The 24,061-nt window shown below is 34.9% G+C and overlaps 1 protein-coding gene across 8 annotated transcripts; it reads right to left on the minus strand.

The window, feature by feature from the left end:
* Window positions 1–1,421: 1,421 nt before the first annotated feature.
* On the minus strand, window positions 1,422–24,061 carry LOC125676953 (cyclin-dependent kinase 8-like). 8 transcript variants are annotated; one of them, XM_048914843.2, is made up of 14 exons: window positions 23,873–24,061; window positions 22,006–22,081; window positions 18,013–18,123; window positions 17,122–17,262; window positions 15,841–15,898; window positions 15,429–15,560; window positions 13,557–13,700; window positions 11,055–11,124; window positions 10,851–10,923; window positions 10,433–10,530; window positions 8,164–8,251; window positions 6,321–6,407; window positions 3,993–4,022; window positions 1,422–2,022 (listed from the first exon to the last, which is right to left on the minus strand). In XM_048914843.2, the coding sequence occupies exons 1-14, from the start codon at window positions 24,013–24,015 to the stop codon at window positions 1,912–1,914; spliced, it is 1,362 nt and encodes a 453-aa protein (XP_048770800.1). In that variant the 5' UTR covers window positions 24,016–24,061; the 3' UTR covers window positions 1,422–1,911. The 8 variants fall into 8 exon arrangements, with proteins under 8 accessions (XP_048770800.1, XP_048770798.1, XP_056013878.1 ...); XM_048914841.2 differs by having other exon boundaries at window positions 6,303–6,407; XM_056157903.1 differs by having other exon boundaries at window positions 23,888–24,050.

Here is a 24,061-nt window from a genome sequence, read left to right on the forward strand (position 1 = left end):
CAGGGCCGTAAATTACATGGAGGCGGAGGAGGCAGCTGCCTCCTCCAACTTTTGAGCCAAAAAAAATTAAAATTTAAAGTTCATTAGAATTTATGTTGTTTCCAATAACTAAGAACATGATACCTCCCTTAAAAAGCATTCCAAATCTTTCTTTTAGAATGAGTTAGTCAAGTAACATCTTAGAAGGCCCTAGAATCAAGGATTTTGCACGAAACGTGTTCAGTGTGCACAAAATGTGCTCAGCGTCTGGGGGCCTGGGCGGCCCCCAGCCTAATTTCCTGCCTCCTCCAAATTGAAGGTTAATTTACGGCCCTGTATAACCCGTCATTAGAATGAGTTAATATATCACTTAATTATACTGATTAGTTCGTCCGTTCTTTACCTAGTGTAAGATTTAATTAGTTTGGTTTAGTCGATTGATTTTATCTTGAGCTTCAGATTTAGGCCTATGCTCGGCGATTACGGCCATTGAGCAGTGACTGAGTGAGAGTTCTTTAGCGTGCCACCAGACATCCGTTTTCAAGGTCACCTCCGAGGACCCGTGACATTCCCACCTGATGCCGAGCGTTTGGCGATGGAACTGTCACTACCTGTTTAAACGACTTAGGTCTGTGTCTTCCGGGATTCGAACCTCGACCTTCCGCATGCGGGGCAAACACTCGTCGCGGCGGATAGTTCAGTTTAGTCTCCACAGAACAGATTTTTTTTATTGCCCCATATTACACTCAATAATTTCAATATATTTAGACATTCTTTTATCAGTTTTCGTAGTTTAGTTCTTTTCTATGTAAATATTCTATCGTTCTGAAAAATGCACACGTCGTCCCGAAAATTTGACAATTTCATATTGTTCGCATCCTTGGTCATTTCTAGTGTTTTATATATATAATTAACCCTGTTTCTATTTTTCAAGCTGTTAGAAGAATTCTAATGAAGTCCCCTGTACTCCAATACCAAAAACAAGCAGTTACGCTTGCACAATGTGTACCCATGAACAAGCTCAATCAGAGGCTGCACTCCATACACACACAGGTATACCAACGTTTTGTCTGACTGAAATCTGCTCCAATCCATTTTTTACAGTCACAGAATTCTTCGTCTTGGCTTCATTTGTTAAAGAACTGAACACACCCAGGTGTTGTAAAAATGGGATTTAGCATCGACAACATAACTCAAGATAGGTGCAGAAGAGTAGCTCTCTGAGAAAATATTGGGAACTAGTGATCAGACCAAATACTTTCTCAGAGAGCTACACTTCTGCAGCTAAATTTAAGAGAGAGAAAAATTATACCTAAAGCATATGGGTGCACACCCTGCTAATTGATTTTTCATTGTTGATGAATCAGAAGCTGTTCTCGTTTCTATCAAATGTCAAAGACACCTTGCAACGGTCACAAAACCCTCCAATAACAGACACAAAGTACACAAATATATTTTATTGTGCATGATTCATGATTGACCCTTATTTGTGTCAATATGACCTAAGAATCACAATTCAGATAACTGATTGCTGTTTATCACAAGACTTACGTGATAATTCTAAATGTTAATGAATTACAACATTTTACAAGTCACCTGCAGCACCTACTACGTCACATACATGTATAACATTCATTTTTTTAAAACATTGACTACCCGGAGGTACCCTCAAAAACTCCATGCCTACTACAAAACTCCTGTCTCCGATGAACATAAGTAGCGGTACAGAAACTGTGAGGAGGGAAGTTAAAATGATCTGATGTGGAGAAAGATCTTTTGTGCATTTTTAAAACTTTCTAGCATCCACCTCAATCTGGAAAAAACAATTTTTACAAGTCCCACATTGCAGAGTCTTGCTAGATATTTTCCACCAGCTGAGAAGATTGGTAAAAACTTCTGCAGTATTCCTCCTGTGCTTCAATATCCCTGGGATCAGAATCTGGACGACTGTCCGTAATTCGTTGTGGAGGTCGTCGAGGTCTGTACACCGCCGGACGTGAACGTCATCCCCGGCTGGTTACCACCCTGCACATTGTGCATGTGCTACAACAAGAACGAGACAATCATCATCTAAAAACTGTTAATGAAATCATCCATAACACAGTAACTGGCTTCAGTAATTTATAATCAACACTGTACAAATCTAATACATGTAAGTACATCTTCAGGTTTCAAGATCTTCTGCACATTAGTTTATAAACAGTCCATCACAATCTGAGGTAGCTTTGAAATAACCAATTTGGATGGTTGCAGTGTACATCTTTACTTCATTCTCAAAACATTTTTGTTTCATAACTCAATCTGATTTTAAAAATATTTCACAATATTTTTCTTTTTTTTCAAATTCCATACCTTTGTAGGATTTAATTAGTATTTGTATATTTGTAATACCAGTGTTGCAATAGAGTAGAACAAGACAAACGTTTCCAGGACCATGAACGATGAGTTTGCAAATGGTTGTGCACTGAGTTAATGATGCATGTAAGTGTATTCAACTAATCACCATGGATATGAACTTGTGAGTCGGGAAAGCAAACTTGAGGTCAGTGATACAGAATTTCATATGATAAGTGACATCATGTAATTAACACACACTGTAAGCAGCTACTGAAATCCGACTAAGAACACAAGGCATATAATTATATAATATGTAAATATACTACTCCACTGAGTAAACAAGTTTGATGGCTAACATAATTTTCCTTGAATTTCAGAGATGTGGCAGCACTGGCGACAAAACAGCTGTAGATGAGGTGTACATGTATACATGTGTTAAATTCTCATAAGCTAAAACAATATCAAATCATGATCTATCATGCCACATATATTTAGGACAAAAAGACATCGAACTCTATCTGAAATAATGACACATAACATGTTCTCGAGAAAAAAAAATCTTCTAATCACATGTGTAAGCATAAAAAAATCTTGATATACAAATTCGATAGTTAAAAATGCAAAGATGTGCATCAACATATGATTTGGTGAAAAAGAGATCTGTTACACAATGCTGCTTGTGTGTGTATGTGTGTGTGTTACATGATTACAAATTACTCAGCTGTTAACAATATTCATATCTATATATATTAAAATTTACATATTTTATAACTTAAGATGTACATATATCTGATACATAATTAGACACAAAAAGTTTTCATCAAAGGAAAGCTAGTTGGTTTTACATTTAAGGACACACACATAAAATGATTCATTGGAACATATTCATTTTGAAAATAATTACATTTTGAAAATATTGTCTAATTAATTAAACACTGGACAATATCTGAAATACATGCATTAAAGGACAATATTTCAAGAAAACTCATGGTGAAGAGGTGCATAAAATAATTGTTTATTATAATCTATATAGAAATTGATGTTCCTAGGCAAAATCAGATGAATTTAATTTTTCTAATTTTTTGAGCATGAGGAGATAACTTGTGTAAAAAAATAATTTGCATTAACCTTCTCTGACATTGGTGCAAGTTGAATAAAATAGATTTTACAATTTATCAATACATCATTGTGAAAAATTCTTGTATTATGTATCAGACATCTACACTGTACTAGTACATATGCAATAATGCATGGATAAAAAAAGAAAAGAAATAAAAATACAATTTTTGAGTGTCTAGAAAGATAAAATCACAGTGTAAAGTTGCCATCAAAAAGCTTAAAAGAACCCCATAAACACATGTTTACATTAATTATAATGGTTATGTATCCTCCATATTACAATGTGATTTAATATGACGAATTGTATTCAGCACAAATATTCTGTAAATGCATTTACAAATAAATCTGATGGAAATGTATCTTTTTCTTCATTTCTGTAAAGATGAGCAGCAGTCCTTGCTTGAAAATGACAAATTTCATGAAAATATCGGGTGATCTCTGCATTTGTAACATGAATAGTAAACATTTAAGGGTGTTGGGGGAAGCATGCAGAAAGTAGGTCAAACAAACACAGAGACAGCTGTGGAAAAAGAAAGCAGAAAGAATTGTCGACTTACACTAGACTTGTGTGTGTGCCAGCTGTTTCCCTTCAAATATACAGAATAATCATGTCAGCAAATCATCACAGCTCGGATAAAGCTCCGAGGGCCACCTGGTGGAGCTACGCACCACCAACAAGTGCAAAGATCTGCTCTACACTGCTGGTTCGTAATGGTCCAAGAATACATTTCCGAACCACATACTAAATAAGTTAGCATCTGATTCACAATTATGGCGTAAGATTATACCATCAACATATAGTTCAAAATAACGATGAAACTGTTTTACAACACAGGGATGGTCTATACAGCTAAGATGTAAATGATTATATTCACTGTCAAGAATCCGATGCACATCTTGAAACAGATGTTTTGTGTCTCATAATTAGTGACTGATGTTAATGACTAATTTCCTATAGAACATTGCAAAGTAGTAGTCGTGTAGTCGGGAGTACAGGCTAGTTAATACCTACAGCTAATCATAATTACAGTTAATTGTGGAGCAACAATTCAGGATAAATTCACTATCGGCAGCTCCTTGGATTGCAGCTTCTTGAGATTTCTTACATATCAGCTGCTGCTACAACATCATGGAGTTGTTTTTTTCTAAATCAAGACTGATCCTGTAGACAATTATATTGCATCAGTGTAACTAGCTGTTTCGGCCTATTGTCCTCGCACAAAACAATCTAGCAGTGTTCAGTAAGACAATGGGATTCCAACAGAGATTCTCATGAACAGATTAGCGTACATTACAAATGTGCTGACAGAGATTCACTGGTGCTCACAATATACTGCTGAACAATCCTCAAAAGACAAGATTTCTCCCAAATCCAAAGACTTCTCCCAAATCCAAAACAAAGCAGACAACCTTATTGTGCAGACTTGGAGTGCACCAAATTCACTTCAATTTCATTATGTGGGACAGCAACTCTTCAAATTGCACTGTCTTTGTTTTCTAGAAATCTCACCGGCTGAAATTTGCTGAACACTGATGTAATCATCTGTTCCTCCTTATACGTCCAGTGTTTTAAGTCGACAAAGCAGACAGAATTAAGAGCTAGCTTGACATTTGTGTAGTGGACCAAGATTTCAAATCATAATCCAAGTAACTTTAACTTCATATTCAGATGCAATTAGAGAGCAATCTGATGATCATAAAGCCAAGATACTGAATCTGCAGCCTACAAAATTTTCAAATTTTTATGTTGTATAAAGTTCAGAATTAAATAAAAAGTTAACTCTCTTTTCCATCATTAGAGACAAGAAACTTTAATGAGATTTTTAGTCTTAATTTCTATGAATTTGTGAATATGACTGAAATCCTGAATGCCACCCCGCACTCTGCGTGACATCAGAGTATCAATAATGCCAAGATTGACTAGGGGGATAACAGAAAATGTTGTTCAGATTACGTTCTTCTAGAACATTGTCACAGCCTTAAAACAACATCAAGGGTTCAAGTACTATAGAACTATTTCAAAAAATCCCATTTTAGTTACATTCAAGCGGAACGCATGTTAAATTCACTCTGACATAGTACACACACAAACATCACAGCGAGATGCAGTTAGTACACACAAGCAGACTACTATAGAAATGTTACTCTTACTTCCTGTTTATCAGTTATACTTGAAAGTAACTATCAAAAAAATAAATCAACAAGAAACACACAATCTGTAAAAGATTGTGCACCTGACTTAAGAGCAATAATCCTACAATACTAAATCCATTGATTTATCATTGCATGGAGTATTTTTATCTTTTCATGAATAGGCCATTAATTCAATGCAATTTTCAAGAAATGATATTATATTCACGGTCATTCATAGCCTCAGCTAAGGCAATGATATGCTTATGGCTGTCAACACTGAAGCTATAAATATACTGGATTTATAATTAATACAAGTTATGGCAACACATTAAAAATATGACCACTCTTACGGCATGCACTTATAATTCATCACAAAAGTACTGGAGCATTTACAAACATGCCCAGATTTACAATTATTCAGTTACAAAAGTAATTACTTTCTCTAGTGAAACGTAATGTTCAAACCGATATTTTCCAATTTTATACATTATTCTAAAACATAAGAATCCTATAAAACACATTATAATTCCATAATGTTCTGAATATTTTGCAAAAAACACACATGTTTTAAATATTTGACTTTATCATGTAATAGAGAAATCTAAATCAGACCTTCATGGCTTGTGTGAAGTTATTAGAAGGCTTCAACAACATCTGCACACACAGTCACGACATGCGACGGTTAATGTCAGGCCAGCATGCAGGGGCAAGTGGTCAGAATTTTTAGGGGTTACCTGGTAGTCACTAGTTACCATAGTAGAACTGGTGGAAGTGGTGGAGGGCGGCATCACGCGGACACGCTTCGATGGCTGTGTGTGGTTAGAAGACTGGTCATTGGCCTGAAATGCAAATGTACATAACTAATCATGATTATTACCTTACGCAGTGGTTTGAAATACACTCATCATGACAAACCTACAGTAGTAGTGTGAAATAACAGTTAAATCATGACAAGCCGAACGCAGAGGCAAGAAATACCTTTTAAAATATATTTTCCAAAATGAAATTTTTTACTTTTGTTTACATTGTACTTTCATTTCTGCTGGAATTCCCAGACATTAGAATAGATGTACTATATTTATCAAGCAGCTCTGTATTCATACACATATTGTTTACAACTGCAGCACATTCATGAGAAAATGGCTATCATTACAATGTGTAGAAATATCAAAGGCAAAAACATTGGAAATGTAAATAATGTGACAGAACTACAGCAGTGGTGTTAAGTTAGTGTAACAGAATGACATCAATATTATACTAGACCCCTGTCCTAACAGAATGACATCAATATTATACTAGACCCCTGTCCTGACAGAATGACATCAATATTATACTAGACCCCTGTCCTAACAGAATGACAGCAATATTATACTAGACCCCTGTGCTAACAGAATGACATCAATAGTATACTAGACCCCTGTCCTAACAGAATGACATTATAAATATTATACTAGACCCCTGTCCTAACAGAATGATATCAATATTACACTAGACTCCTGTCCTAACAGAATGACATTATAAATATTATACTAGACCCCTGTCCTAACAGGACTCAGTTCCCAATGCAGGGCATGTCCAAACTTGAGCACATTCAAAATATAGCATATTTAAATACAACATTATGAAACTTCTACAATTCCTGCATTCAATAGTTACAGTCCAGATTCTGATTCTGAATTACCTTGTCCAAGACAAAATGACCTTGGGTCTGGGTCATGACATACCATCTGGCCATTGTCAACCTTTGTGTCAAGTATGAGTTTTTAATGTTTCTTCACTACAAAGTTATGACATGGACAAAAATTTCAAACAATTTTCACCAGTGGCCTTGACTTTAGATCCAGTAAACAATTTTTGTGCCAAGTATAAGCTTCTAATGTCTGTCCATTACCAAGTTATGACACGTACAGATTCCTACACATTCATGACATGCATAGATTCCTACATGTTAAGTAGTTGTTGACCCATGTTTTGTTGCAGTTTTCAGATATAAGAAGCAATGAATGCAGTGCAGTCATGCCATACAAGGTTGAGTACATAAATTACCGTAGACAAGAACGGTAGTACAGTGTACATACACTTGCATCGCATATTCCCTGGAAGCTCAAAAGGCTGACATTCTCAGGGGGTATCATTTGGTGGCATTTCCACCTAATCCCAGAGGCCATGTTTTAAACAATTTTGAACCTCCACACATTAAGAAAGCTCTTGTCTTTTCTGGTCCAGTAGTTCTTAAGAGCAAGATTTAAAATGACACCACCATATTTTCACTCTTTCTTAATTATCTTCCCTTTGAAAAGGGTGTAACCTTTCATTTGAACAATTTTGAATCCCAATTACCCAAGATTGTTTTATGGCAAGTTTGTTTTAAATTGGACTTGTGGTTCTGGATAAGAGAGGTTGAAAATGTGTAAATTTATAGGCAGGCAGATGATGGAGAAAAGGTGATCAGAAAAATTCACTTGAGCTAATAGCTCAGGTGAACAAAAAAAAAAGTAAATTGCATTACAATGCAATATTATTTACATCAAAAATTTCTATTTTCTCTCAACCTTCATGTGGTCCTCAATACAGTTCTGATCGTCCTATTCATACCTTACTGGCCCCTGTGTCTGCTTTGTCGTCATCTTCGTCTGTCAGAAATTCTCTCTTGGGGTAAGGAATGGGTTTTCCCTCAAATATACTACAAAATAAACAATGTTTGCATTAAAACACTATTGTAAAACTTGAAACATTTACAAACAAGAGGCCCATGGGCCACATCGCTCACCTGAGTCACCTTGGTCCATATAAGAAGATTTTCCATATCTATTTGCATGTAAAACCGTTGTCCATATTATGGCCCCAAACCTACCCCTGGAGGCCATGGTTTTTGCAAACTTGAATCTACACTATGTCAGAAAGCTTTCATGTAAACGTGAACTTCTTTGGCCCAATGGTTCTTGAGAAGAAGATTTTTAAAGATTTTCCCTATATATTTGTATGTAAAACTTTGATCCCCTATTGTGGCCCCAATCTACTCCAGGGGGGCATGATTTTAACAAACCTGAATCTGCACTATATCAGAAAGCTTTCATATAAATATCAGCTTTTCTGGCTTAGTGGTTCTGGGAAGAAGATTTTAAAAGATTTTTCCTATATACAGTGTACATGTATTTGTATGTAAAACTTTGACCCGCTATTGTGGCCCCATCCGACCCCCGGGGGCCATGATCTTAACAATTTACAATCTGCACTATATCAGGAAGCTTTCATATAAACCTCAGCTTTTCTGGCTCAGTGGTTCTTGAGAAGAAGATTTTAAAAGATTTTTCCTATGAATTTGTATGTAAAACTTTGATGCCCCCCCTTGAGGCCCCATCCAATCCCCGGGGTCCATGATTTTAACAAACTTGAATCTGCACTATATCAACAACAACAAAAAAAACAAGAAAAAAAAAAAAACAACAAAAAAACCCAACTTTGACCCCCTATTGTGGCCCCATCCGATCCCCGGGGGCCATGATTTTAACAATTTAGAATCTGCATTATATAAGGAAGCTTTCATATAAATCTCAGTTTTTCTGGCTCAGTGGTTCTTGAGAAGAAGATTTTTAAAGATTTTCCCTATATATTTGTATGTAAAACTTTGATCCCCTATTGTGGCCCCATCCGACCCCCCGGGGCCATGATTTTAACAATTTAGAATCTGCATTATATAAGGAAGCTTTCATATAAATCTCAGCCTTTCTGGCTCAATGGTTCTAGAGAAGAAGATTTTTAAAGATTTTCCCTATATATTTGTATGTAAAACTTTGATCCCCTATTGTGGCCCCATCCGACCCCCGGGGGCCATGAATTTAACAATTTAGAATCTGCATTATATAAGGAAGCTTTCATATAAATCTCAGCTTTTCTGGCTCAGTGGTTCTTGAGAAGAAGATTTTTAAAGATTTTCCCTATATATTTGTATGTAAAACTTTGATCCCCCCTTGTGGCCCCACCTACCACCGGGGGCCATGATTTGAACAAACTTGAATCTGCAATATGTCAGGAAGCTTTCAGGTAAATTTCAGCTCTTCTGGCCCAGTGGTTCTTGAGAAGAAGATTTTTAAATGACCCCACCCTATTTTTGCATTTTTGTGATTATCTCCCCTTTGAAAGGGACATGGCCCTTCATTTGAACAAACTTGAAAGCCCTTCACCCAAGGATGCTTTTGGCCAAGTTAGGTTGAAATTGGCCCAGTGGTTCTGGAGAAGAAGTCGAAAATGTGAAAAGTTTACGGACAGACGGACGGACGCCGGACAAAATGTGATCAGAATAGCTCACTTGAACCTTCGGTTCAGGTGAGCTAAAAAGTAACAGTTTTCTGAATTAATTTATTTCATTTCTTCTAAATATGCCTATTCTAATCTGGGACGAGTTTCCTAAGCAAAATAGAGGTCTACAAATTTTCAATTGCTTTGGGTCTTGTGAGGGGTGAGGTTCTGTCTTATTATATACTCTTGTGAAAGATGAGGTTCTGTCTTATTTACTTTTTGTGAGGGGTGAGGTCTATCATTTTACTTACTCTTGTGAGGGGTGAGGTCCTGTCAGTTTACTTACTCTTGTGAGGGGTGAGGTTCTGTCCATTTACTTACTCTTGTGAGGGGTGAGGTCCTGTCAGTTTACTTACTCTTGTGAGGGGTGAGGTCCTGTCAGTTTACTTACTCTTGTGAGGGGTGAGGTCCTGTCAGTTTACTCACTCTTGTGAGGGGTGAGGTCCTGTCAGTTTACTTACTCTTGTGAGAGGTGAGGTCCTGTCAGTTTACTTACTCTTGTGAGAGGTGAGGTCCTGTCAGTTTACTTACTCTTGTGAGGGGTGAGGTTCTCTGTTTTACTTACTCTTGTGAGGGGTGAGGTTCTTCGGTGAAGTAGGGGTCCTTCATTGCATAGTCTGAAGTGATTCTCTTTGTAGGGTCCATAGTCAGCAGTTTCTGGAGCTATAGATATCTTATAATTTATCAGTTAATTCAAGTCTGTGCCTGGTCTAAAGTGAAATATTATCATATATTTCAAAATAATATTAAACATATATTCCAAGTCAAGAAATTAAATTTTGTAAAAAATTAAAATTAAAAGTTCACAAATAATCTTCAGATATTCATATTTATAAATTGTAATCATCTCTTATTTTGAAATACAGTTCCAATGAAAATATTCCAGGTGTACACCAAGAAGTATCAAATCAGTAATACACTTTCTAATGCTGCAGAAATGAACACGTAAAATAAGAAATTTACAACATTACATATAATCTTACCAAGTGAAACTGTTTGCTATCTGCTTTTATTTTATGTTTCTCCATATACTTTACCAATGTACAATTTAAATAGCTGCAAAATGGAAAACACCAATTTTAATGTCATTAATCAGATACTGTAGATGTACTCGCACAAGTTAAAAGTAGATTCTCCATAATGAACCTTATCAAGGCTTAAGATCTAGCCTGGTTTCACTTTCTTACTTGGATCGCTTGAAGTCTTTGGTTAATGTGCTGTGTTCTGGCATTTTTCTGATATCTTCCCAGTCTTTTTCTGTGAAGGTTAATAGACATGCTGTTAAAGGGACTGGTTCACGATTTTTGATAAAAATATTTTTCATTTTTGATGTTAAACATTAGAAATATAACTCATTTAATGTTGACAGCCAAAATTTTGACCTTTTGAATGCAAGAATGAAAGCAATATTTTAGCCTTAAATATGTGTTATGTAAACAAAGACTCGAGTCTTTTTATGTAAACAAACAAGTGAAATATTGATTTTGTAATATAATGCATCTTAATTTTGCATAGTCACAAATCTTAACTTTTAGATGACACATTTCACCCCAAAAATGCTTGAAATGTGAAAGATATAATAATACTTAGATCGATATCCATTTCTTTTGAAAATTTCGTAAACAATAGCATACCGCAATCTTCGTTTACAAAACAAATAATAAACTCTCTAAAATGAGCTTCTGTGATGATGTATATCCTTAATTTTCATGTGAAATCCTTCAAACACATTAGACAGTAGATTTTGATCATTAAAAGTGAAAAACAAAATTTTGGGTAAAATCGTGAATCAGTCCCTTCAAGTTCAGTAGCAAACAAAATTTTTTTGGGTTCATAAAACATGTTACACATTTAAATGTAAATGTTTCCTCTTATAAGTTACTTGTACATGTACAAAAGATCTACATGCTATGATGAAACTCCCCAAAGTTTCATACTTGATTTCCAAGCATCTATCCATGTCATATTTCATAGAAAATGTCTACATCTTCAATCAACACTCTGCAGTGATTTCTAACATGTTTGATATAATGGCTAAAGCATATACATTTAATGAGAAACCTCAAACTACCTAGCAGGAAGTCAATGACATTAAACACGTGCTCCACCTCTGTAAGTTCATGACATGAAATAGACATTTATACACTCATGACATGAAATAGACACTATAAGTTCATGACATAGAACAGACCCTATACACTCATGACATAGAACAGACCCTATACACTCATGACATAGAACAGACCCTATACACTCATGACATAGAACAGACCTTATACACTCATGACATAGAACAGACCCTATACACTCATGACATAGAACAGACCTTATACACTCATGACATAGAACAGACCCTATACACTCATGACATAGAACAGACCTTATACACTCATGACATAGAACAGACCTTATACACTCATGACATAGAACAGACCCTATACACTCATGACATAACATAATCTCTATAAGCTAATGATAAAATAACTTTGACATCATTTTCTGTCAATGTCCAAACCCCCTCTTTTAGAACATCTGTAAAACGCAAAACAGCTTCCATAATCATATTGTCAAAATTGTACTTGTGATGTGCGATTCCCAAAGCTCTTATTCCCATTTATGTTCTGTGATCATTATGGCACAGATTTAGAATAACTGCTTCAAGCGAAAGTCCAACCCGTGGTCCATTTAAACAGTCAAACCGATCCTCTCTGTGCACATTCATCCGTGATTTGCAAAAATCCGGACTGTCTATTGTCATTAACATAAAAAATGTTCTGACAGTCAGATCTTGGACACTGTCTCTCAGACTTCCCTTCACAAAATTTCTTTAGATCACTGCACTTAGTAGATCTCAGTACGTTTGTTATTTCACCGAGTTTTTGTATTGATGCAATTCTGTTTTCACGTAAATTTAGGAGATGTTACCAATTTCTAACATCTCTGTTATGCAGAAATATGTCGTCTGGTGATTGTGTCATTACATAGTGACAAGGGGAATCACTCTAAAATCTGTCCCAATATCGTAAAGATTAATTAGAAAATTATTTATTTCTAAAAATAATAAGATTCTGAATGCATACATGAATATTTGGATTTTTTTGCACCATATGCATTCCAGCAACTATACATATGACATTATATATATGATCTGCTAAGAAGTAGGTCCATTTCACTGAATGTATGGTCCAGCACTTAACTATCAATATCGATAATTAGCCCACTGTATTATCTATAAATGTGTATAGTCCACCTGAGAAAATTACAGGCTATGATCTTAACTATATAGCCCATAATATATCAGATAGCCCATGAAATTTAATACGTGGCACAGCACATACTTAGTAGGAAGCTCCTGACTAACATGCCATGGTATACTGTACAGCACCTACTTAGCAGTAAAGCCCTGGGGCTCGTTTTACAAAAGAACTTACGACTTACGACAAACTTTACATACTAGAATTTTCGAGTTTATTGCAAGATCATTCACTCCAAATGCAAAATATTTTTTAAAGAAATTGTTGGAAATTAAGCATTAGAAAAGTTTTAATTCATTCAGTTAAAGTAATAACTGTGAAATACAATTTAAGACTTGCGACTTTGTCGTAAGTTGTTTTGTAAAACGGGCCCCTGGTGTCAAATACATGGTCCACCCTCTAAAGGGGGAAGTCCCTGATATTAACTGAACCTACCTAGCGGGAAGCCCATGACATTAAATATACGGTCCAGCTGATCATGGTGGTATGGATTACTTGTTTTAATGTCTTCCTGTCGACAGTGAAATATTGGTTCATATGTTAAGAGTTCTGCAAATATACACCCTATAGCCCATATATCTGAAAGACAAACAAAAACAATTTCATTAATGGTGACAGTTAACACTTCTCTTTCATAGCTTTCAGTAAGTAACATGTATTTTGTAATCGCTTAATCATAGAATAATTATTTTTTTGACATGTATTCCACTAATGACACAAAACAATTTGCAGACAAATTAAATAATTGTATAAAAAAAAATAAATATCGTTTTGATTCATTGTTCATAATTCTTCTCAATAAAATGTTTTAATATTTTGAAATTTACTGCTAATACTCCATACATGCATGTGAAATATTGACAACAGACGGCCCAGCCTACTTGATACCGCTTTTATACTAATACGAAGAAATCTGTCTGTGTAGGGTTATGTCCTTGGTTTCTCTGGCAGGAATGGGGAAAAGAATAGTTTCAATTTTTTGTGGATTAATACATAAAGCTTGCGATGTACATGTAGTTGAACTGGGGAAATACAAGGGTAGATCCAAAAGCTTGTGGAATTTCCCTATAACTTTTTTACTATAATTCAAATACCTGATAATATTTAACTGACTTTGAATTCAAGCAGGATATGTTTTTGATGAACTATGGATAGCACCGCTTTGACAATTACCATAGAGATGGAAGCTGTGAAATGTATATTATCATTAGGTCCAAAATATTTAGTTGTGTCAAAGGTTACATAATTAGAATCAAGCAAGGTCAATTGGTTTGAATTCAAATTGAAAAAAAAAGATAAAAAGTCCCAATTACAAATGAAACAGGCGAGGTGTTACGATTAGTTCTGTACATTATGGATCTCACCACAAACTGGAGTCCAAATGCCCATAACAAATAAAGTCGAGAATGAGCTCCGATATCCAATGAATGCAATTTCTGGCTCTGGGGACATGAAACTTCGATGAGCTTACTTTAGATCTAAGTCTCACTTTTATTACTTGGACATATCAGAGAGAAAAGTTTTATAGTCAGTCCCGGAGCCAGGACTTGAGAAATATGTAGAAAATCCAACAAGAAATGCTTTAGAAATACATATCCCCCCCTCCCCTATCATGAACAGGATCAACTTTAAGTTCAGACTGTCTGTAATGACGATGACAAAATATGGGTTATTACTCAGGGACAACCACAATGTTACATTTGATCTCTATCACGCAAGTGGTTCTAAAGATAATAAACAGTATTTTTTATCTTCAGATTTATGACCTTGAGACATTTTGACCATTAAGATCATATATGCTATAGGGGGTACCTGTATACCAAGTTTGATGTCTGTCATGCAAAAGGGGTTCTTTTAAAAGATATTGAGTGGACAAAAAATATGATATGCTGCCTTTTTTCCAAGGGAGCATAATAATTTTCGAGTTGGATCTCAAGAAGAACCCTACACAGAGCTACTTTTCATTTGCCTTTACACAGAGCTACTTTTGCTTAGCCTTTACACAGAACTATTTTTGCTTTGCCTTAACACAGATCTACTTTGCTTTGCCTTAACTCTGTGATTGAGAAGCTGTCACATCAAAATCAGAGGTCATCATTTTAAACAATATGGCAGTCACAGGATCTAGCATGATAGTACTCAAGTAAAATGGCAGGTTTCATTATTCAGCTACATAAACTCACGATAATTACTAGTATGTAAGAACACTAATATATATATATATATATATATATATATACACTATAATATTGGATTATATATACATAAACTTGTACATAATCAGTATCAATTTGATATGTCACTTACCAATAGCTTTAGTGTAATGTCTAGCACCAAGTAAAAGTTCTGGAGCTCGGTACCAAAAGGTCACAACCACAGGGTCAAGGTCAGCCAGAGGCTTCAGGGGGGCGTTAAATAATCTTGCAAAGCCCATGTCAGCTGTCAACAAATAATTCATCAAAGTCCATAATCTCACAAAAAAATCAATACATATCTTTAATACATATTAGTAACATTTTACAACCTCAAAGAAGCAAATTCAGCATTCAAAAAATATCTTGCATCATTTCATGAACAATAGCCATGGAAACTTAAAGAGTTCCACTACTGTGTATGAAAAGCTGTATTGTAAGTTTATAACTGAAAATGTCAGCGATCGTGAGACCAGCATATGGATAAGATGATATAGCAGGATTTTGCTTTGAGCGCTGTTACTGACCTATTTTTACTCTGCCTCTTTCTGCACCCTCTCCCATCACAAGGATGTTGGCAGGTTTCTGTAATGCACAAAAGTCAGGCTCTGTACCCACAAAAATAACTTCACATCATTTCACAACATACACTGTAAAAACAATCATTGTTTTTTAATGAAATAATAAGGAAACATTTAAATTTGCTGTGGCTAATTTGCATAGATTGATTCCCAAAAAGTTACTTTTTTGATTTGGCATAATTCCAAGTGCAACCTTTTTTGCAACATAAAAATTAAAGGTTAACACATTGCAAGAGTTTTATGTATCACTACTTGTTCAGGTAATTTTATTGGTACTAAATATTAAAAAAAATATTAGTCCCAAGATACCAGAGTTCTCTGTAGGATTCTTAGAAAAGTTTGATAAATCGTGATGGGAGCAGAAGTTAAAAGGCCAAAATGGACACTACACATATCAGTACAAAATGTATGCCGATAAATCTTATCAATGGATCTTATCTTTTCCCCCAAAATTTCATAGGTTTTGAGGGTTTTTTGTGTGCATATACCGGCTACGCCTTCGTTAAGTGTGACCTTAAGATATGATTACAGTACACTACTTAACACATTTGGGATTTTATTGATATACAAAATCATTTACATAAAAACAACTTACAACATCAGTAATATACATCACCTGTCATTAAACAACTTACACTACGTGTGGCATCATTTTGAACCCTGAATGATGAGCCAAAAATAATTAGCAAAATTGTTACTTTCAGTCATTAATGAAAATTAAGTGTCTTGAGCTACAGGGTTAAACAAACAGCTGTCATCAACAGCCAAGGAGTCTCAAACAAACAAGTCTCCTCTCTTTGATATCGGTTCATCATTACTGTGTTCTTCATGATTTCTGCACAGGCAATTATCAGAACCACATTCAAATATTAAGATTATTTTTTTTACTAAATGTTTTTAGGGTCCAATGATGGCTTCTAGGACTCAAAATTTTGAATTTTCTTGCTCCTCCAACACTTCTACCTCTGCTGCGTCACAGACAAAGAATTTTTACACTACAGAGAACCCTGAGAATACATATAGTGATCACAGAATTCAAATAACAATCAAACAATTTTCAGTTACGATATTACATGTCAATTTGTAAATGAAAAAGCAGCAGCTCTAAATATTGTTTTCTGAGTACATCTCCATATTGAATAAAATACAAAACATTTTCACAATGATTTTGTTACTCATCAATGAATCTAGTACGTGTCAAAATGGGTAGTGATGCTGAATATATACCAGATCTCGATGTAACACCCAGTTGGCGTGGAGGTAGTGAATTCCGTCTAGGATTTGGTACAACAGTGATTTCACCATGTTCTTTGGGACATCAATCTGTTTTTTGTTGGCTTTTGCCGATCGATGGAATTTTATAATGTGCTGGAGACAAAGAACAAAAACAATTACAAATGTTCTTTATGAATGGCCTCTTCTGAATGAATTCAAAAAATCAAAGTGAAAACAAATGGGAAAAAACACTAACTCAATCTCATTGGGAAATTTTGTGCTCAAAAGGGTTACCAGCATAATTATAATAATCATGTGAATGGGAATTTTTTTAAGAAGAATTTTGTAATGGTAAGAAAATATCAATTAAAATATTTACAGACAATGAGGTTATTCAGTGTATTATAGTATATATTGAACTGATACCTGTATACTGTTGTATATGAACACCTATCTCAATTCTTATAGACAATGAGGTTATTCAGTGTAGTATAGTATATATTGAACTGATACCTGTATACTGTTGTATATGAACACCTATCTCAATTCTTTACAGACAATGAGGTTATTCAGTGTAGTACAGTATATATCGAACTGATACCTGTATACTGTTGTATATGAACACCTATCTCAATTCTTATAGACAATGAGGTTATTCAGTGTAGTATGGTATATATTGAACTGATACCTGTATACTGTTGTATATGAACACCTATCTCAATTCTTATAGACAATGAGGTTATTCAGTGTAGTATGGTATATATTGAACTGATACCTGTATACTGTTGTATATGAACACCTATCTCAATTCTTTACAGACAATGAGGTTATTCAGTGTAGTATAGTATATATCGAACTGATACCTGTATGCTGTTGTATATGAACACCTATCTCAATTCTTACCCAAAGGTCATGTTCTGCATAATCAAAGAGAAGCCAGACTTTCCTGTCTTGATGAGACAGAAAGACCTTCTGTAGACTGATCACATTGGGGTACTTCAGCTCACGCAGCAACTGACAAAGAGACGATTTTATTATATCAAACAGAAAAAATAATATTTCTTTGTTATGAAAAACTTTACTAAAACAACCCTAAAAATCCCCTTATAAGACAGTTTGAAATCTCTCCAGTAGTCTCCTCTTGTTTACCATTCTATACAATACAGAAATTAAGGTACACATACAGTATAGCAATTTTTTTGGGCAAGTCTAAAATTTAACAATTTCTAATCCCAAAAGGTTTTTGATGGATGTAAAGTATTAATAAAGAGAGACAACTCTACTACATGTTTATCACTAAGATAAAGTTATTGTTTTCCTTGGTAAAAATTGGCAATGAAGTTTTTAGTGAACTCACACTTAACCACATAAATAAGAGGTCTATGAGCCACATTGCTCACCTGATTCACCTTGGACCTGCTGTTTGTCATCTTTATTCCCATGAAAAAATTCTGACTTGGGTTGGACAACAGTACTTGGTATCAATACCACACCGAGGAGTTGTTTTAATCTTAACAGTAAGATATTGTTTTCTTTTCAATTGGTATTTATATATATATAAAACTATAGCGGAATCATCCTTTGAAGTTTTAATACATTTCTGGCACTTCTGTTGAATGAGTTGAATTAATAAAACTTGAATATATGTCTAGAAATGTGTATTGGAAGAGTATGCTAATTGATGAAATATATCATATTATAACCTGTTTCACATTACAATTCTTCAAAAGAAGGATAAAGTCAACCTAGTATTGTTTTTGATTTACAACATTTTTTTCTTAATACTGGAATGCTAAAACAGAAGTGATAACTCATCAGGTTTTCCCGTATCTTTGTCTATTAATAGTATCACAGTTACTTTACTGTAAACAAGGGTCCTGGCAGTCGTGTGAAGCTGTCCCTTGCTTGGTGGTAGTTACAAGAAAAAGCAGATTGTGGGGGGGGGGGGGGGGGGGGGGGGGGGACTGCAAATCTGTGTAACACTATTATTTTACAATATTTCATTTAGAATTATTTATTTTCATCAAACCAAGAAGGTTGTGATTTGTGATTGAAAATCTAGTCATAATGAACATTGATATTTCCTTTTTTTTTTTTTTATTAACCTAATGATAACCTGTTATTTGTTTGTTTCTTTAAAAAAAAAAGAATTTTAAATCATCCTTTCATACCATACAAAACGTATCAGTTATTTATTGACCATAGCTCTAGGTATCGTTAAAAAATTATATTATTTCAGAAGTATCAGTATGGTATCGTATTGTTTCATCCTTAAAGTATCCAACCCAAATTCTGACCCCAACCTAGCCCCAAATGATCACAACAAAACTGAACTTCAATTCACACAACATCTGATGCCTTAACACCAATATATATGACTAACATGACCTTGCTGTCCTGGAGAAGGTCAAGGATCATGGTATGAAATTAAAGGTCTTGTCATAAAAGAATCAATATACAAAATATGAAAGCTCTACCTTAAATAATTCAGGAGATGTTGAATAGGTTTTCTTTAAATATATATTCCCCAGTAAAACTTTGATCCCCTATTGTGGTCTCATCCTACTTTAGGGGGCCACAATTAAACAAACTTGAATCCGTACTACCTAGGGATGCTTGCATGTTAAACATGGCTATTCATTGTCCTGTAGTTCTTGAAAAGAAGATTCTAAAATATTTCCCCTCGATGTCCAAAAATAAAACTGATCCCCAATAGTGGTCCCATTCCCCTCCCGGCGATCATGATGTGAACACACTTGAATCTGCACTATGTCAGAAAACTGCCCTGTAAAGAAGTAGGTACAGTTTCTACAGTCATCTGGCCCAGAAAATGGATGATTTCAATAGGAGTCCCAAAATCTGCCATTCAAATAAGGAATACATAAGCAAACCTAAACTACATTTGATTAGACCCAAAATTGCTTTGTGTTGTATGACAGGAGCGTGAAGTTGGCAAAAGATTGCCAAAATCAATGAAAAAAATCTTAAATTCAAGGCGTTTTCCTTTCAGAAAACATACAGCCCATGTGTCGAGCAAATTCATATTCAAATACATTATCTATCTTCCATCATACAAAATATATATTAATTTTATTTTGCTCGATGGATGGACACACTTTTTCCTAAGCAATAATCTGGATGAAATTTAACAGTTGTCAAGCTCTTTTTGAAAACAGGCAGGAAAAGCCTTATTCATGACACGATTTAATGCTATCAAATAAGCAATAACTTTGATTTAAGTAGCGATAGTATACTTGGCATATATTTAACTTACTTACAACAGATCAAGCTTGATTGAAGACAGGTTTAAAACAGAAATTTTTGGGGCCTTTATATGTACACAATCGTACCATGTTCTTTATCAACTTTTCTGACCCATTGGTTCTTGAGAAGAAGACTTCTAAATGACCCCACTCTATTTTTGCCTTTTCTGGACCTTCATTTGAACAAACCTGAATCTCCTTCACCCAAGGATAATTTTTACTAAGTTTGATTGAATTGGCCCAGTGGCTTTGAGATGAAAATATGAAAAGTTTACAACGACAGACAATAAAGTAAATAAGTTTGATCAGAAAAGCTCACTGAGTCTATATAGCTCAGATAAAATAATAAAATTACCACCCTGTCAAAAGACAAAAAAAACCCCCAAAACCCCCAACTATAGAATAAAAACCACTTCACAATACATGCTAGGCTTAAAATAAAAATTGATTTGTTTGATGTACTCCGACTGACCCGTGAAATTTGCCCCAACCCGATCATTTTTTCCTCACTTGGAATTTTAATTTTTTTATTTGCTCACTGGAAAATAGACATTCTTCGAATTAGTAAACTTATGACATTTTTTTTTATTATTTGGACTAGCTGTTTTACAGAATTCTTGATATCAAAATGTCCTTAGGGCGTCTTTCGGTTCTACTTTCACTTTGATAATGACCATTTGTTAATCCGGGAACTTTTCAAACACTTTTCTATGTGAACGATCAAATATACCGCATCACAGCTCCAAATTACCTCATTATCTACCAACAAGATAGAACAAGGAGCTACGAACTCCCCAGTCGAGGCCTGATCGTATTTATGTACAAAAGTTTGAAAGCCATGTTATTTAGATAAAAAATCACGTGGGATAGCGCACCAAAATTATGGCGGACCACGAGTCGGCGCTTAAGTTGATGGTCTATATTTCTGAAAAGGCACGCATATTATTTTGATATGGGATTATCTAAATGTTATGACGATTTAATAGGTGAATGGCACATTTACTTTGCTCTTAAACTGAGACACACGAATGGAACACAATTGTCACAACAATTTGAACGATGCGGGAAAGTCGGCATTAAAATTATATTGGGTAATATTAAAACTTATTGTAAATTGCTGTCATCATGCAATTCACTTGGATATTCATGGATCACATTACAGCGTTCAAGTGATTGCTATTATGAATGTCAGAATCAACCGGTGGTAACAAAAAGGGGTGTTAATTTATTTATTAACAACTGTAGAGGTCCTCATCCATGACGAATGCAAAACGTCCCGAGTAAATTTCAGGAGACATTGGAAGATTTACGTGTATTATATACAATGTGTACAAAATGAATGTTCGAAACTCTATTCTGTCTGGTAGCGTTATGTGTTTAATGAAAACATAAGAAAATTTGTAAATTTGATTTTCAAAAAAATAAATAAAAAATACCGACCTACCTACCCGACTTGAAAAATGTGGGTCGGAGTACATCAAACAAAATTTTTTTTAATGATGGCCCTATATATATATATATCATATTAAAAAAATGTACATTTTTGACATGGATAACAACGAACAAGCAAAAGTATAACTATCATCATCAAAATCATAAAATTCTGCTAGATCCTTAAACCAAATCTACTTACAGCAATTTCTCTACATGCTGACATAGATATTCCTGTGCCCTCAATCTGTTTTAAGGCATATTCTTTGCTTTCAAATCTGTAATGCATATTATGAAGGAAATATAATATGCTATGTAAAATAAAATTCAATTTTTTTCCTGTCTATTATTTTGTTTAATCATAATTACCCTCTAAATACTAAATTAATAGAAAAAACATTTTGGTTAACCAGAGAAAGATTATCTCTAAAAATCATCCATAGTAACTATTTTTATCATGGGCATGGGCCTTTAATATGCAAAATCAGAACAAGTATCCCCTTCAAAGGGACGTAACTAACGACAGTGTTGATATGTGAATTATGTGTTTCCTAATCTTGGCGGCTCTGAGATTCGGTGAAGGCATCAGTCCAAATATTTAGTCGAGCCGAATCTCAAACGAGATTACGCGTTTCCTAGACTTGCATGCTGAAAACCAGCGATTCATGTTCGTGTTGCTTAGAAAAGGACAGGGCAAATATGCCATGAATTTGTCACATAAATTCTGGTAATTACGATGATTGAAGATATTGGCTATGATATCCATGTAGAAGCAGATTCCCTGTGGATGACAGGCACTTGTTTTATGCGACGACTTTAAAGACACTGAAAATAACAGAGTATGCGAAATACGTCGGACCGTCCCGGTAAAAAATGGATCGGTCCGGTTAAAGTTTGTATAGTTCCTGACCAAATGTCCGGTATTGTATTTTTGTTTTGTTTATAGTATTTCCGGTATTAAACATGTTAAACTACTTCAGTTTTTCCAAATAAACGTGTATACGCTAGGTAAATCAGGGTAGATATATGAATTTCAGTAGGCCCGTCGATAACCGTGTTTAGTAAAATCTGGATCGGGCTACCAAGTATTATTGATGCACATGCCCTGTAAGCCAGTTATATATTTCCGGCGGGGATTATGATCCCCTACTAAAACATAAAGAATGTGCAATTCCTGGTAGGAAATCAATGAAACAACCCGTTCTTACAGAGAAAGTTGTCGCTAAGAAGAAGTGTGAGGAAACAAAGCGACAAAGAAAATGTTAGCTGTGCTTGGCAGGAAAACCGGCCCTGATTTGAATACAATGATGATCTCATATATTGCATCTGGTGCAGAAAGGAAAACACTGCAAATTGTAAGTTCATGTCTGGCTCTGATAATTATAGAATTGATTCTGTAAGAGAACACGAAAATAATAGATGGTGTAAACACTGCGCCAAAGTAACAACTACAAGTGACCGCCTCAGACATTCAGAATATGTGACTGAACTATTGAATTACCCTTGCTTTTACCTTTATTAGGATGAGAGTGATTATAAAGAACTAGAAGTCAGAATTGATTAATCTAAAGATACTGACTGTGAAATGACAGAATCAGAAGTTGAAAGAGAGCTGAACTTGTTTTGTTATACTCATTAAAAATGTTTAAACTTGAAATTTCGAATCATGTTGAATCATTCCAACAGACAACACAACCTTTGGGGTAGTAAAATTTTATTTGGGCTACCAAATATTGTACTCTCATTTGCCCTATAGGCCTGTAGTCAGAAACATTAAGCGCAAAGACTGAATTTTGCACATAAGAAAATTTGGTCTTGTAAAATTATGTTTGGTCTGGTAAAGCTAGATTGTTTAAATACCAGACCGAATGTCTGGTAAAATTAAAAATCATTCGCGTACACTGAAATAATCAACTTGAAAAATGCTAGGCCTAGTGAAAATTCAGTTTTCACTAGCTGAAAATCCACTAACTAAAATTGCTAGATGTTAAAAAAGTTAATTTCGATCCCTGGAGTTGATGCGCTTATTTTACTTAGATATATGCAATGAGGCCAGGTCAATCGGATACCTTCCCAAATCGCACCCTTCCTTTCTTTTGGCCTTGTATACATGGCCATATGTTCCTCTTCCAACCTTGCATCCCTCAAAGTCAAATAAATCTTCTAATTTTTGTCGTTCGGCAGCTTTTTGGCGTTTAAACTCATAATCCATTCTTCTTTTACTGTGAATATTCAATTACTAAGAAACTTTGCCAACA

Source organism: Ostrea edulis, chromosome 3 (genome assembly GCF_947568905.1).
Source record: "Ostrea edulis chromosome 3, xbOstEdul1.1, whole genome shotgun sequence".
NCBI lineage: Eukaryota > Metazoa > Mollusca > Bivalvia > Ostreida > Ostreidae > Ostrea > Ostrea edulis.